This window comes from Euprymna scolopes, chromosome 14, assembly GCF_053919585.1.
Source record: "Euprymna scolopes isolate OS-2025 chromosome 14, ASM5391958v1, whole genome shotgun sequence".
NCBI lineage: Eukaryota > Metazoa > Mollusca > Cephalopoda > Sepiida > Sepiolidae > Euprymna > Euprymna scolopes.
This window is the reverse complement of record NC_136495.1, coordinates 123,347,991-123,362,984: the sequence shown is the minus strand read 5'-3', so window position 1 is coordinate 123,362,984 and position 14,994 is coordinate 123,347,991. Positions and strand designations below refer to the sequence as shown.

General features: G+C 34.8%; 1 protein-coding gene across 1 annotated transcript in view; it reads right to left on the bottom strand.

Annotated features, from left to right (window-relative positions):
* LOC145292798 (MAM and LDL-receptor class A domain-containing protein 2-like) overlaps positions 1–6,232 on the bottom strand; it is a 98,263-nt gene extending 92,031 nt beyond the window's left edge. The window contains exons 1-2 of the mRNA XM_080138837.1: positions 6,034–6,232; positions 4,318–4,568 (exon numbers count right to left, since the gene is read on the bottom strand). Coding sequence (XP_079994963.1) covers positions 4,318–4,568; positions 6,034–6,232 — 450 coding nt within the window. The remainder of the gene's footprint in view (positions 1–4,317; positions 4,569–6,033) is intronic.
* Between the last annotated feature and the right edge of the window lie 8,762 nt (positions 6,233–14,994).

The following is a 14,994-nucleotide window of genomic DNA, read 5'->3' as shown; positions in this document are numbered from 1 at the left end:
GATATTATCCTTATTCGCCTTATACTCGTGCTCCTCCTGCTGCTAACCATGTCCGCCTTGCACTCACGTTTCCATCATTCACACTGAGGAAGACCGAAGGATCGGTCGAAATTATGTGCTTTTGAAAGAAACATTCTTGTTTTTTTTTTTTTCCAAAGACTTTTTGTATTCCTACACGTCAATACATAGGAAATAAATACAGAAAAGATATAAACATTTATATATTTTTCGTATTGATTTTTCGTAATGATTTTTTATTCATATTATTTACACACACACACACACACACACACACACATATATATATATATATATATATATATATATATATATATTATTTTATGTATCTGCATAGAATTTTATGTAAATAATTTGAGTAATTACTTCGGCAGTGCTCGATAAGGAAGTCGAGCTAGGTAGTATTTTTAAAATACTACTTATGAAGTAGTAGTAGTAGTAGTAGTAGTAGTAGTAGTAGTAGTAGTAGTTCATCATTTTCTCGTTATCTTTAAGTAAAGTTTATTTTGTATATACATACCTTTGCTAATTTACTCCTGCAGTTTAATACATTTTGCGTTTTTTTTTGTTTTGTTTTTTAGTTTTCGATAAGTAATCATTTAAATATAGTCTACACGGGGCGTCTAGGTTTCTGCATGTGCTGGCTTGATTCTTTGCATACAATTTCAAATCGTATAGAAAGTATAAATGGTTCACCAGATTCTCTTCCTTCTACACTCATAACACGCATTTACATTTCTTAATATGAATAGTAACTATACTATGCTAAAAACAAAATACAACAGTGGCGACAAGCTGTCCCCCCTGAAAAAGCAATCTCTTTAAACGACCTTCCCTAAGGTCTTCCCCGCATGTTGTCATTGACACCTTTTATTGTTTCATAATTCTTTACTAGAAGAAATCTTGCACATTCGCCGCTATTCCAAATATTTTCATACATTCTTTAATCCAGCTATAAAAGTCAATTCAAGTAACTTGATTATGTAGTAGGGCTGACATCTATTTAATGTAGCCGCATTCAGCCGTAATTACCGCATCGATACAGGTTTGGAACTGGGAGCATGCCTTTTTCACAAGCGCTAAAGGGAGCTCGGTGAATACTTGGTGGATGGCAGCGATCAGGCTAGCTTTAGTGTTGTGGGGGGTTATGTCGTTCATGGTCTCGACGTATGATCAAACAAGTAGTTCTACAGGTTAGGTCGGGGAGGAGAAGGGCCAATGAGAGAAGGGTTTTAATGCGTAGCACTCTTTCTGAAGCCAAGCCTGGGTCTGTTTGGACTTGTGGGCCAGCACCGAGTCTGTTGCCACAGCTTCCCTGGTAAAATGGTCACTGAGTGTTTGGGATCAGAATAGCATCTCTTTTCGGTCCTACCAGTGTGACTGAGCAGTCCTATTCTGGAACCGCACTGCTCACTTCCAAATGGAGGAGGGGCGTGGAAAAGGTGGGCTAAACACTGTCTGTTCTGGGTGGATAACCGCATCAACCGGGATATCCTACTTGTGGTCAAAACATGAAAAATAGCAAACAGTGACTTCTGACAGTCGCTACATCGAAAGGCATGATGTGGCCTTCACTTAAAACCACACCAAAGACCATAGCAGTGGCTGGAAACTTCGTTGAGCTGTACCCTCAAGCGTTGAAGCGTCTGGGTTTGTATTTTGAGGGTGCTGGCAACGTCCTGTTGTCATAACTTGGATCGGTAGAGAGCAGGAATTGTACAGCGGCGCATCTCCGATCTCGCTCGTTAAACATTGTGTCACTGTAAGGCATGATAAAATTCTCCTATCGCTTTTGGGATTTGTACAGACTTGACCAACTAGTAGATGGTCTGCACCAAAAAATAAACGGTTTTCATCAAACGGAAAGCGAATCATGCCGTCGTTTCTATGACGACAATCTCGTTCCATCCTGTATGGTTAAGTTATTATTATGTACTCACTAGGAGTTTTCACACAGGCCATCATCAAAGAGTTCTCTCCGTCAACAACGTGTGTTTCTCCCTGGAGTTCAGTGACAACAAGTATTCCCAGATTTCCAACACTCTCTTCCTCTTTTGATAGCATTTGAAAATGAATTTGCGTTATTGCAAAATCTGTTTACCATTAATTTATCAGTGGCAATGACCATTGGCTTTTACTGGAATTTGAGTGGCAATAGGCCTCCTTAAGGCTCCAGTCTTCTTCGCGCGTATTCAGTGGAGGTCTGGTTAGTGCTTTCTCTCCTCTGTCGTTCCGTCCTCTTTAGTCCCCCAATTTTGTAGAAGGGAGTTAACTTACAATTATACGGTTTCAACTGTCTTGATTCCATATGGTGTGTCTTTATATTGTTTTACTTCTGTTGTTCTATATGTCCGGTTAGCCTTAGTAGCTCCTGTGTATTAGTCTCTGCATTCACGTCTTTTCTTTAATATTTCAGCCGATTTTGTTATTGTCATTCACTTTCTCACCAATTTCTCTGGTTGTAATCTTTCGTATTCTTTTTTCAATATTTTTCAGAATTGTTCCTAGTGATCCTACTATTATTGATGCGTCTATCATTTTCTTCCCCTTTCCTATCACTTTGGCCAGTTCCGTGTACTTGCTTCGCTTCTTCTTTTTTATTGCCTCCCTCCCAACAACGCTCAATGCCATTTTGATGTAGGGGGATACTATCTCAGGCATAATTGCAGGGATACTATGTAGGGAGTTGAGCAGCAAGATGACTGTTTATATTATACTTCTGCATTTCGGTACAGTCGGGGAAGCAAGAACCCAGGAAGGAATTCCAAAATTTAGCAGTTCTGAGGAAGAAACTATTAGAGTAGAAGCTTTCTGGCATCTTGAGATGTCTACTTTGTAGGGGTGGGATGTTGCCGCTTGTCGGGTTTGTCGTAGGTATTTACATCGAGGGGGTACAAGGGCTTGTAGTTTGTCGGAGCATATTTCATCAAAATACTCGTAAAACAGGCAGAGGCATGCAACATTTCGTCGGTGGGAGAGAAGCTAAAGCCTAGCTGACAGTTCGGGATCTATTGGTCTTAACCGTGTGGTCTGCTGGAACGGCGAAATCTACGATCCAATGGAATTTTTCCTTCTTGTTAACTAATAATAATAATAATAATAATAATAATAATAATAATAATTATTATTATTATTATTATTATTATTATTATTATTTATTTATTTTGAGTTGTTAAAATAGGCAGTATCATTCATTTGCAGTGATTACTCACTGACAATAACGAGTGAGGTTCTCTGAATTTAGAGTGATAATAAAACGATCCTGGCGATGTTAGTATCATTGTATTTTTGTGCAGGCAAATGGTCAAGAGCAGACACTGTTAACTGGATCGTTACCAATGAATGTGTATAATGTTTCAGTATTGAAAAAAAAATTCCGAGAACATTCAAATACAGTTAAGCAAAGAGAAAAAAAGCAACTCACCCTTAGTTGCCCTGAAAAAAATATTCACATACAAAAATACAGACACCCACTTGATTATACTTAAATAGCAACTTATGCTAAATTTATCCTATACGACGGAACGTTATTTATCCCTACATTGTGTTTTGGTATTAAATAACATTCAAAATCTCTATTTCTGCTATTATATAAAGCGAACGTTGTTTGTGTGCATGTCAGAGTTCTTTCCTTATGGACTCCGAGACGGCTGCGACGAGTTTTTTTTGAAATTTCAGACGAAGGTACTCGCTGTGTTTTGGAGTGTTCTTACGTAGGTTTTGTTTCGGAATGCTTGACGTTTGTATGTTTAACTTTAATTCTTTTTAAGGTAAAATAATTTCATAAAATTAACAGTTGGTTGTTTGATAAGACAGTAGCGCGTTCAAAATAAGTGTTTCTTTTCAGAGCACAATTGGACCATGGTACTTGAGTTTTACATTTAAAATTTTAAGTAAATCTATTTACAGACAATCTCATTAAATCAATAATATGTTCTCTACATTGGAATCTACACTACAATGTATTGTTGACTGTTGCGGTGGGAGGGGGTGGTATGCGAAGCAGTTTTAACCCGATACACAGGAGAGGGGGCCTTTAACTAGAGCAGGCAATCAATTGATTTAACTGAAAATGGGCGATTTCATCGATTTCAGTAACAATAAATGTATGGGAGGTTGAAACATTTGTTAATCTTCATTCAATGCCGAACACTGTCAGGTCTCCTTGCTAGTAATTTTTATTACGCAAACCAAGCAAAAAATAACTGACTCGATCCGAAAACAGCATTAAGTTCAAATAGGAATATACGTCCAGAGTTTCGTCGTTTTTGTTTGTTTTCTTTATTATTTTTTATTTACCTGGCGTCCATATTCGATGGAAATTTCTTGATATAACCACTCGGGACCATGGTCAGAAGATGCGGCCCAGACCTCAGTTGATGTGGAAATATTCCGTACGTGGACAGACAAGGTTCCCAACTCAGTTCCGTGCATCAGATATAAGAATGACAAGCAATACTTTTTCGTTGTATCCAATATAGGGGGACTGATAACAAGGGCTCTTTCACCTGGCTCAATATGATTCCGGTCAAGATGAAGGTAAGATCCATCTGGAAAACATATAATACACGCAGATATTAAACAAGACTGAATGCACACTGTATAGAAATGTTAAACAGAAAACCAAAGCATTCAAATTGTAAAAAAAATATGTTACGTCATTATATCAATACAATTAAACTGAAAACATACGATGGGAGAATGGGAAAACGTTGAGACGCAACTTTTTCATATCTGGTTTTGTTTTTATTTTTTGTATCATTTATTCATAAATTAGAACCCAAATCCTCAATATATTGTGTTGGCAACTAATTCTTACCGTTCTTTTTTTTTCTTTTTTTAAATATGTTGAGTTTTGAAATTTTATTTTTATATTTATTTTTTATTTATTCTGGTTTTCATTCAAGTTATTTCAATTTATTTATTTTCAGAAAGAAACCAAACAGTCAATGCGGAACACTATCCCCAACAAATGGAAAGACTCAAAATGACTATTCAGGGAAGAAGACCTAATCGACAATACAATGTGGTTTTAATGTATGGCAATGCCCGCCCCCATGTCGCAAACATGACCTTACGGTCTAGGATTTTTTTTGCCGAGGCTAAGGGTAAGGTCCCTGACAGAAAGCTTGGAGTACCAACACCTCATAGAACCAGCACCATGGCCTACCGCTATGTGGACACACCCTGGTGTTGATGCATGCTAACCTAGCTGTGGACTAAATAGTAACAACCTATGGGGCGTCTCGGCATAGACGGATTGAATTTCTGGCAGGACGCTGCAGCCAACCAACGAGCAAGTCGTCGCGGCTCTCATCACTGCAACTAGAACTTTCTGAGGTCAAGATAGTGAAATGGGGTTTGTGCATCTCTTCTTATACTTCCAATTTCTTTGACACAGATATCATGACTTGCATCTAAGACCTGCGGCGATTGGATAACGGGTCACGGGGTCAGACTCCGGATAGAGCTGAAAGCCTTTAGCTCGTGTCCTACACGTTAGGCGGCCCTGATAAAATGGTCACTGAGAATTTGGGATCATAACAGCATCTCTTTTCTGTCATACCGGTGTTACTGAGCAGTCCTATTCAGGAATCGCACTGCTCACTTCCAAATGGAATAGGTGGCATAAACACTGTCTGTCCAACATTTCCTGGGTAAACCGTATCCACCGGAACATCCCACTGGTGGTCAAAACATAAAAAATAGCAAACAACGAGCTCTGACAATCGCTACATCGAAAGTCAAAACCGTTATGGACTGTCACCGCCCTTGTTCCCCTGGAGCTCGCCCATTACAGCATAAGTATCGCTGCCCTTACTGAGGCGAGGTTTGCTTGTGAGGGGTCACTTGAGAAGGTCGGGGAGAGCTACACCTTTCTCTGGAAAGGTTGCCCAGAGTATGCCCGTCGTATTCATGGTGTCGGATTAAACATCTGATTATTTCTGCTTCGTATCTACCCGAGATACCAACTGCCATCGAAGAACGTCTCATGAGTTTAGGGCTTCCACTAACCAGGAGTCGCTATGTCACGTTGATCAGTGCCTGTGCTCCCACGCTTGACCCGGAGGAGGACGTGAAGGACCATTTCTATGACAAACTCACGGCTACTATTAGGAACACACCAAGCAACAACAAGATCATGCTGCTGGACGATTTTAATGCCAAAGTCGACAGAAACCATGAGATATGTCAAGAAGACATGGGAAGACATGGTATCGAAAACATGAACAGAAGCAATCTCTGACTCCTGCCCCTCTGTGTACAGCTGGGTCTTACCAGTACCAATACCATCTTTCAGCTTTCAGATATGTACGAGAAGTCCAGAATGCACCAAAGTTCAAATACTGACACTTTATCGATTTCGTCATCGCCAGACATTGTGATCTGCGTGACGTGCTCTTGACCCGTTCAATGTGTTGTACTGAATACTCAACTGATCAGCGCCTGACTCGCTCAAATCTCTGGCTAAACGCGCGTCCTCCTGCCCGTCGACAGAAACCAAAGCGGCAACTCGGCTTATCCTCTGTACAGAATCCGGCAATCTCAACCAAATTGTGTGATGCTATCTCTGAGTCCCTGTCCCTGCTACTGTCTCAACAGAGACCACCACTACTCTCACGATATAATGGCTAAAAATCCCAACCACTCTTCATAGTGTTACAGAACCCATCCTTAGCTGCTCTGAAAGGCTGCACAGAGATTGGTTTGACGATTGTGCAGGAGACACCAAAGCTTTCATACGTGATAAAAATGCCGTTCATGCTACCCTTCTTAGAAATCCAACATTTTTCACACTTTGTGAGCGTTTCTCGTCCCTCCGTGTTGTGATGCAGCGAGAATTGCGTCGAATGGAAAATGAACGGTGGCTGAAGAAATCTAGGGAGATCCAAAGACGTGCGGACGTTGGCGATATCCACGGTTTCTACGAGGCAGTAAAGATGATGCCTGATCCAGGGCAACGCTTAATGCACCCTGTAATAGTGTGGATGGTGCCCTCATCAAAGAGCAGAACGCAGCTTAGCAAGATGGGCTGAACACCTTCGGAAGCTGATTAATAAGATCAATGCTACCGATGACATCCCCACTCTGCCATCCATTTCCATGCTGGACAACACACCATCTCCCAGCGAGGTGAATAAGAATATTCACAGCCTAAAAAAAGCAACAAGGCAGCTGGTCCCGACAGCAAACCCGCTGAGATCCTCAAGTGTAGCGGGGTTGACCTCCTTTTACGTCTTCACCGGTTCAGTCTGAACTGCTAGTCAACAAAGTGTCTCTAACAGTAGTGGAAGGATGCTAACATCAACTTCAATCGTTTAGAGACATTAGCAGCGGACAGAGACACATGGTGCTCCACATGCGATAGCGAGGTGGTCTTCTTCAACAACGGTTATGAGCAAGCAGCTGCGGAGCGTCGCACACTGAGACACCAATGAGCGGCGGCCACTCACCACCAAAACTCAAATCCTGTCTGCCTGTTCTCTACCTGTGTAAAGCAGCGTAAACTACGTATCGGGCTTCACAGTCATCAACGGAGTCACAAAGTCAAGTAATAAAAGAATGAAGAACAAATCGCCATACACATAAATGGACTACTATTACTTACTGACTAGTATCTGTATGTACGCCTGAGTTCCATCAACATGCATGTGACAGAGAAACATAACGTTAATGAACTTATACTTATTAATTTTGAAATATATATACTAGACAACATGGCAAGTAACGTGGTTGCATTATATTTCGTTATCTTTACCGGTACTCATGCAATTATTGATCCGTGCTGAAATAATAACGTTATTATTTAAAAAACCATTCTTAACATGGGAAGGGGAGTGTGTTTTGTACCTATTCTGTACTTTAATCTTACAATTAAATTTAAAAAAAACATATCATAAAACTTTAATTAAACTTGAAAATACGATTTAAAAAATAGCGTGGATCAGTAAGTGCATTAGCACCCCTTAACCATTTAGGCATGTGTTCTTAAAATAGCATTTTATGAAAGGCAACGAAGGAAATAGAATTAATCAATCAAGTATTGATGAGAGACTTCGGTAAATGCGAAACATTTTAACAACTACGCACCTGGAAGCAAACACTGTTTTCAATAGAGACGAGAAAAGTTGATTTTTAAAATATTTTAAAAATCAACTCCCTAGAAACAAAATGCATTCTCGGTCCTTCCTGACTCGTAACTTTCCATGTACAATTCATTCAATGAGATGACTCTAAATGTCTCTAGCGCTATTCAATGCCTTTCTAAGTAAAAGAATCCAGTAGTCAAAGTTAAGATGCTGAAAGGGAACTCGGTTTACTTAAATATGGGACGAAATAGAAGTCGCTTAACATGAACGAAATACGAAACCCTATGGAAATAATTTATTTAAAAAAATTATTTTAGTTTTAATACTTTTTTGTGCTATCATGAAATAATTAAAAATATAAAACTTTCATTTATTTACATTTCTATAAATAGTTTTGTTTTGTTTAAACACTTGTGTTATCACGAAAAATACTAATGAGACGTTTTATTATTTGCATTTCTATAAATGATGTCTTTTGGAAATAATATATTTATGTCTTTCACAAGGTCTATTACATAATTTTGTCATGAATAATATATTAAAATTATTTATTAAAATTTCTTGTGTAATAAAAAAAAATACTTAGTTTCGTTTCATGCTTAGTGACTTTTGTTCTATATGTAGGTAAACCGTGTCCACTTCCGGTCTTAACTTTGAGTCTTGAATTTTAAGACTTAAGGCTTATTATACCTCTTTGAACGTTAAATCTCGCGGTATTTATGTGTTTCTATTTTCATTAAATCCTGATATAGCTTTCTTAGTAGTATTCAATATAATATTGATTGGCGCTATAATATGTAACATTTTTATAATAATTAGGATGATTATATATTTACTAATTAGTATATAAAATAAGAACACAATGAGTCCTAATTTAAACTTTAAAATAATAAACAAATAATTGTATTTGAAAGCTTAAAGTAAAATTATATATTTCATTACATATAGTATATATTTCATTACATATAGTATATATTTTATTACATATAGTATATATTTTATTATATATAGTATATATTTTATTACATATAGTATATATTTTATTACATATAGTATATATTTCATTACATATAGTATATATTTCATTTCATATAATATGTATTTCATTACATATAGTATATATTTTATTACATATAGTATATATTTTATTACATATAGTATATATTTTATTACATATAGTATATATTTCATTACATATAGTATATATTTCATTACATATAGTATATATTTTATTACATATAGTATATATTTTATTACATATAGTATATATTTTATTATAATATATTATATATTTTATTACAAAATGTTTCTGCATTAGCAGCATATTGTCTATGCACTAGTTTCTGTAAATCATTTTTGTAGACACAGAAATAATGTGTTTTTTGTAAAATATGATATAGCAATTTAAACTAGATGATTGTCATACGACAGTGGCACACACATGACCTTTATTAAAGTGATTCAGGACCATTAATCGGAATCGGGTATCTAAACAATCTGAAATTTTGGTGGGTATTGAAATCGATACCGGAATCGGAAAAAACGATTCTTTTAATTGTATTTTTTATTTGATTTTGTTTAAAACAACATATTTCTCTGTTAATAATAATAGTTAATGATAAATAGATTTTAAACCACTAGTTTTGCTAAAATCACTAGATCATCTCTACATGTGAATTAATATGCTTGAAAACTATCTGCAAATTTAATGTGTGTTTTTATGAAAGTCGTTAAATCTAAAGTCTGAATAAAGAAAAGATTTCATTAAATTCAGTAAATTAATGCCCTATTTAATAAGAAGAAATACATTTTCGACATTTTAAGATATTTTTTTTAATTTTGACCATTCATGATTATGTTATGGTGGCAGTCTGCCGGAAAATATCGGAAACTATTAAAATGATCGATTATTATTATTAAATAGTCGATTGATTATTATTAATAGTTGATTGATATAATTGGTAAATGTATATTGTTAGATAAAAATATTTGTAAGGGTGTTAAAAGAATGTTAATTTGACAGATAAAGTTTAAGCTAACCATAATATAAGCAAATATACGTGACAAAATACCCAGCAAAGATCTTTAGGCTACGTGCAGTGATGACGTAATAAAAATATAGATTTTTAGATGTAGTTATGTTAAAGATCAGTTTCGATACGGAAGGTTTTAGAGACAAATGGATATTTTATGACTGGACGCCCAGTGAAAGTCAGAAGGGAGCGACTTAGAAAAATATAATCTTACACAAAGCGTGCGAACTCTGAAAAAGAACGCATCAAAGAATAAATGATTATATTTAAAAATATAATAGGAGCGTTTTGACTTTCGAGGAGAAGCACCTTCAATTTACAGGGCGCGTGGAAAAGACGCATGGACAGAAGGTTTGAGGTATGTTTTTGCTAATGTTCTAACCAACGACGATATCTATAAAGTTTTAATTTATATATACAAACATCAACACCTAATAGAGAATACAGTAGACAAATCACATATCAGAACTCATACCCTAAAAAGAGTCATTATAGAACACACATCTGTGATATATACATTCTTGCATATATATATATATATATATATATATATATATATATATATATAGTAATCCACATAGAGTACTGTTTCGCTGTTTCACAGCTCATCAGTGCAGCTAGACAGGCAACTGCCTAAAACCAGGATCGAAACCCGACCGCCCAAATGACAGTCAAGGATTCTCACAATTTTGCTATACGGCTGCTGCTGTGAGAGTAATGAATTAACGATGTTTGACATCGTCCAAATGCTTCCGCTCAATTTGTTTACACAAAGAGCGTCGCTTAATACGCTAATGGCAGTTTGTATATCACTTCTCAATATGCTCAAACCAATATAGGGAGCATTATATATATATATATATATATATATATATATATATATATATATATATATATATATACTACCATTTCAGCCCGGCGTTGTGCGGGTATTTGGATGTGTATGCTGAGCAAGAAAACAACAAAAAACGGTCAATTTTTTTAAACTTTGACCCCTATTATGACCCCTTAACATCAAGTTATTAAGTTAGATCCATGTCCAAGGAACCTATATTTAAAATTTCAAGTGTTTAGACCAAAAATTGTCGAAGGAGTTTGAAGGATGAAATCATTGAAATTTGACTCCTTAGCAGTCAAATCACTGGCCGAAAACCGATCATATAGATTTTCCCAAATCTCAGTACACTGTATATCAAATTTCGAGTCTGTAGACTAAAAATTGACAGAGTTATTGCGTAGGGAAATGTGCACAGACAGACAGACACACAGAAGACACACAGACACGTTCACTTATATATATATATAAATTGAAAGGGGATTAGAACAGTAGTCTAAAGAGCAGAGTGTATTTTAATGTGATAGTAAAATCACTAATGTAATTAAAATACAAGAAGGAACACAACAAAGCCAATAAATTGTACGATCGTTTCACTTTGAAAATTCAATATTTAAAACACTCATAAGCTACATCTAACACCCAAATAAATGCTTTGACGGTGATAATTACGAATCTTAAAAGAAGAACCATTGTATGGTAAATATATATATCTTTGTTAAATTGTCTTAAAAATATCTTATTATAACATTACATTTAAACCCAATTCCAATTCATAATTTTATTCTAATTTTTATTCTCAATTTATCTTACATTGTTTATCAACATCAAAAAGTAAATATTTTCCTTTATATTTAATTATTTTCCAGATACATTTGCCTTACTTTAAAATGATAGGTTTATTTTTGGTATCTTTAATAAAACCCCACCCAATATTTTTGCTGATGAGGATGCTTTGTTTCAAAAAGCTATATGTTAAAATTAGTGTCCATGACTTAGTGTCTATCTCAATAAAAACATCGTTTCCGAAACGATCGTACAATTTATTGGCTTTGTTGTTCTCCTTCTTTTGAAACCGATTTTAAATTTTTAATTTTTAATTTTAATTATAAATTATCACTCATCTTAGAGAATATATATATATATATATATATATATATATATATATATATATATATATATATATATAGGCTCGTTATACAGCTACGATGTTAAAACACCAGAGAACTGTTTTATCACATGCCTGTTGTTAAAATGTATCTGTTGTCATAATTTTATACCACTAGATATTACCCGAGTTAGACACACGTGCGTAATATACACACCGGTCTATGTCATTCAAAAACCCGACAATACAACATATCCCTTCTAGTGCTGTATACACACGGTCATACAGATCCCCTTACAACCTAACAAATCATATGAATATTTCTATAAATCGACAAATTCCGATTTTGAAATACTTCTTTTCGACATTGGCGTTCGTTTATCTTTTTCTTGTACAAGCAGGCACTCACAGAAATAACCACGTATTTCGTGATGAAAATGGTGCAATGATGGCATCAGGGAAACTTGAACGGGGCATAACAATAACAGATTTTCTTTCCGGTGACCTCTATATGTTGTGTCCTAATCAAACAGTATCAAGAAAGATGGCATGTTATATTGGTACGAAATATATTTTCTCACCTGAACTGTTTTGCTTATTAACTGAACCAGCAGCTAAATTTGGAGTCTTTCCTTGACTTCGGATCCATCCGGGCGACAATTTCCATTGACATGTATCTTCTTCAAAATTGCATGTTAGCTGACACTGAACCGCTGCAAAACATAATAAAATATATTTCTTCATTTATTTTACTAGGACTGAATAAGATGGTAGATGCGTATTGCATATTTATTTTCAAGTATGTTCTAATCAAAATACAGGCGGACAATAAGGATTACGAATCTAAACTGGGCTTACAATAATATATAACCACACACAAATTTATGTATAGCCATATAAACTGAAAGGAAATATAAATTAAGGGGAATAATTTATCATAAAAAAGGCAAATGTCTGTTAATGTGCATGTATGTATGTATGTATGTATGTATGTCTCGCTAGAACATTTGAAATCCAAAACAAATAAGAATGGTGATGGTACTGTCAGGTCAAATGTCTGTTAGTCTGAATGTATGTATGTATGTATGTATGTATGCATGCATGTATGTTTGTATACCTCGCTAAAGCGTCTGTATTCTAAAACGAATAAGAATGGTTCTGTTACTCGCTTTTAGGTCATGAATTCGGATTCACAATATATAAAATTTAGAACAAAATATTCACTTTTTTCTACTGAAACGATCGCAGAATCTGATGGAAGGACACATGAAGTCGTTGCCCGCGTAATATGTGCTTAAATATGATGTTTTAATTCATGTAGATTTCTTATTTTTTATCATAGAGCAAATTTTCTACTGATTATAATAGAGTACTCACTATATATATATATATATATATATATATATATATATATATATATATATATATATATGAACAAAAGATTAATAAAATATGTTAAAAGACATCTTGAAAAAGAGTTAAAGACATATTTAATTTTAAAAAAGGAAGCACAAGATAAGTGGATAGTTTTTTTTATTCATCCAGCCTTGACAGACGTGTTTCAAATATTATCTCTTGTACTTTTCTTTTTATGATTTAGAATTCATTCCATTTGCACTTTTTTCCAAGGAACTCTGCCTTTTGGATGATTTTGGATCATTTGGAATTAACCCAGTGGATTGAAATTTTAAATTCGACCGTTTTGGATTTTACCATTTTTTGGATTTTTACCCTTCACCGAACTATCCATTCATGTGAAATATTTTTATTATTTTTCTTTTGCCTCTTGTTCCCCTTACCTCACCCTTTTTCTTAACCAAATAAGATCTTTGGCTTACTTGTAGTTTCATTAAATACTTTTATATGCAAAATCCGATCCTGCATTTTGCTAATTCCTGCCCTCTGATGAGAAGGAGAGTATTTCTTCGAAACTCCGCGGATTAAGGACTATCCACTTATCTTGTGCTTCCTTTTTTAAAATTAAATATGTCTTTAACTCTTTTTCAAGATGTCTTTTAACATATTTTATTAATCTTTTGTTCATATTATAAGCTCTATTTCCTTTTCTGTTTTATTGAGCTTTATATATCTGGCTGAGTTTATCTTACTTGTAAATATTAACTCTTTAATAATTATAATATATTTTAAGTTTACCATTTTGATTACCTTAGTAAACGTATTGTAACTTTTATTTTATATATATATATATATATATATATATATATATATATATATATATACAAATATATATATATATATATATATATATATATATATATATATATAGTAATGATTTCAAAAGTTAAAAAATGATTCCGGTGCTATTAATTGACACTGAAGCCAGAACATTCAGCGCTCCAGACATTGTCGTTGTTTAGCGCTTCAGCCATCATCGATACCGTCTGAACTTTCGCCAGATGAATAAATAAAAGTTAAAAATTAAACGACTTATAGATAAAAATTTATATACTCAAAACATAGTCGATTTACTTTTGCCAAGGTCAACTGTGTGTTTAAATTTTGACCCCTTACCAGCTATTTTTTAAGGCTAAAAACGAAATCGGAAATGTTCTACAGGTTGGAATACCCTATACATCAACATTCAACTTTTTAAATATTTAAAGAGCAGTTTAGTATGGGGTGGGGTTTTGCTGCTTGCTGGGTTAGTCAGATGATTTATGTCGAAGTACTCTCCATTAAAATACTTGTAAAACTGGCTCAGAGATACAGCATTTCATCGATGGGACAGAGGTTAAAGCTTGATTGAGTGTGCGGGACTTATTAGGTTAGCGACTCTTTTTTGATATTGTCTAGAAATGAGAGACTAGTAGCAGATACGTCAGCTCAAATATGGTAACAATATTCTATGCGTAAGCGAATGGCGGCCTTGTAGATGTGCGGGATACTTTC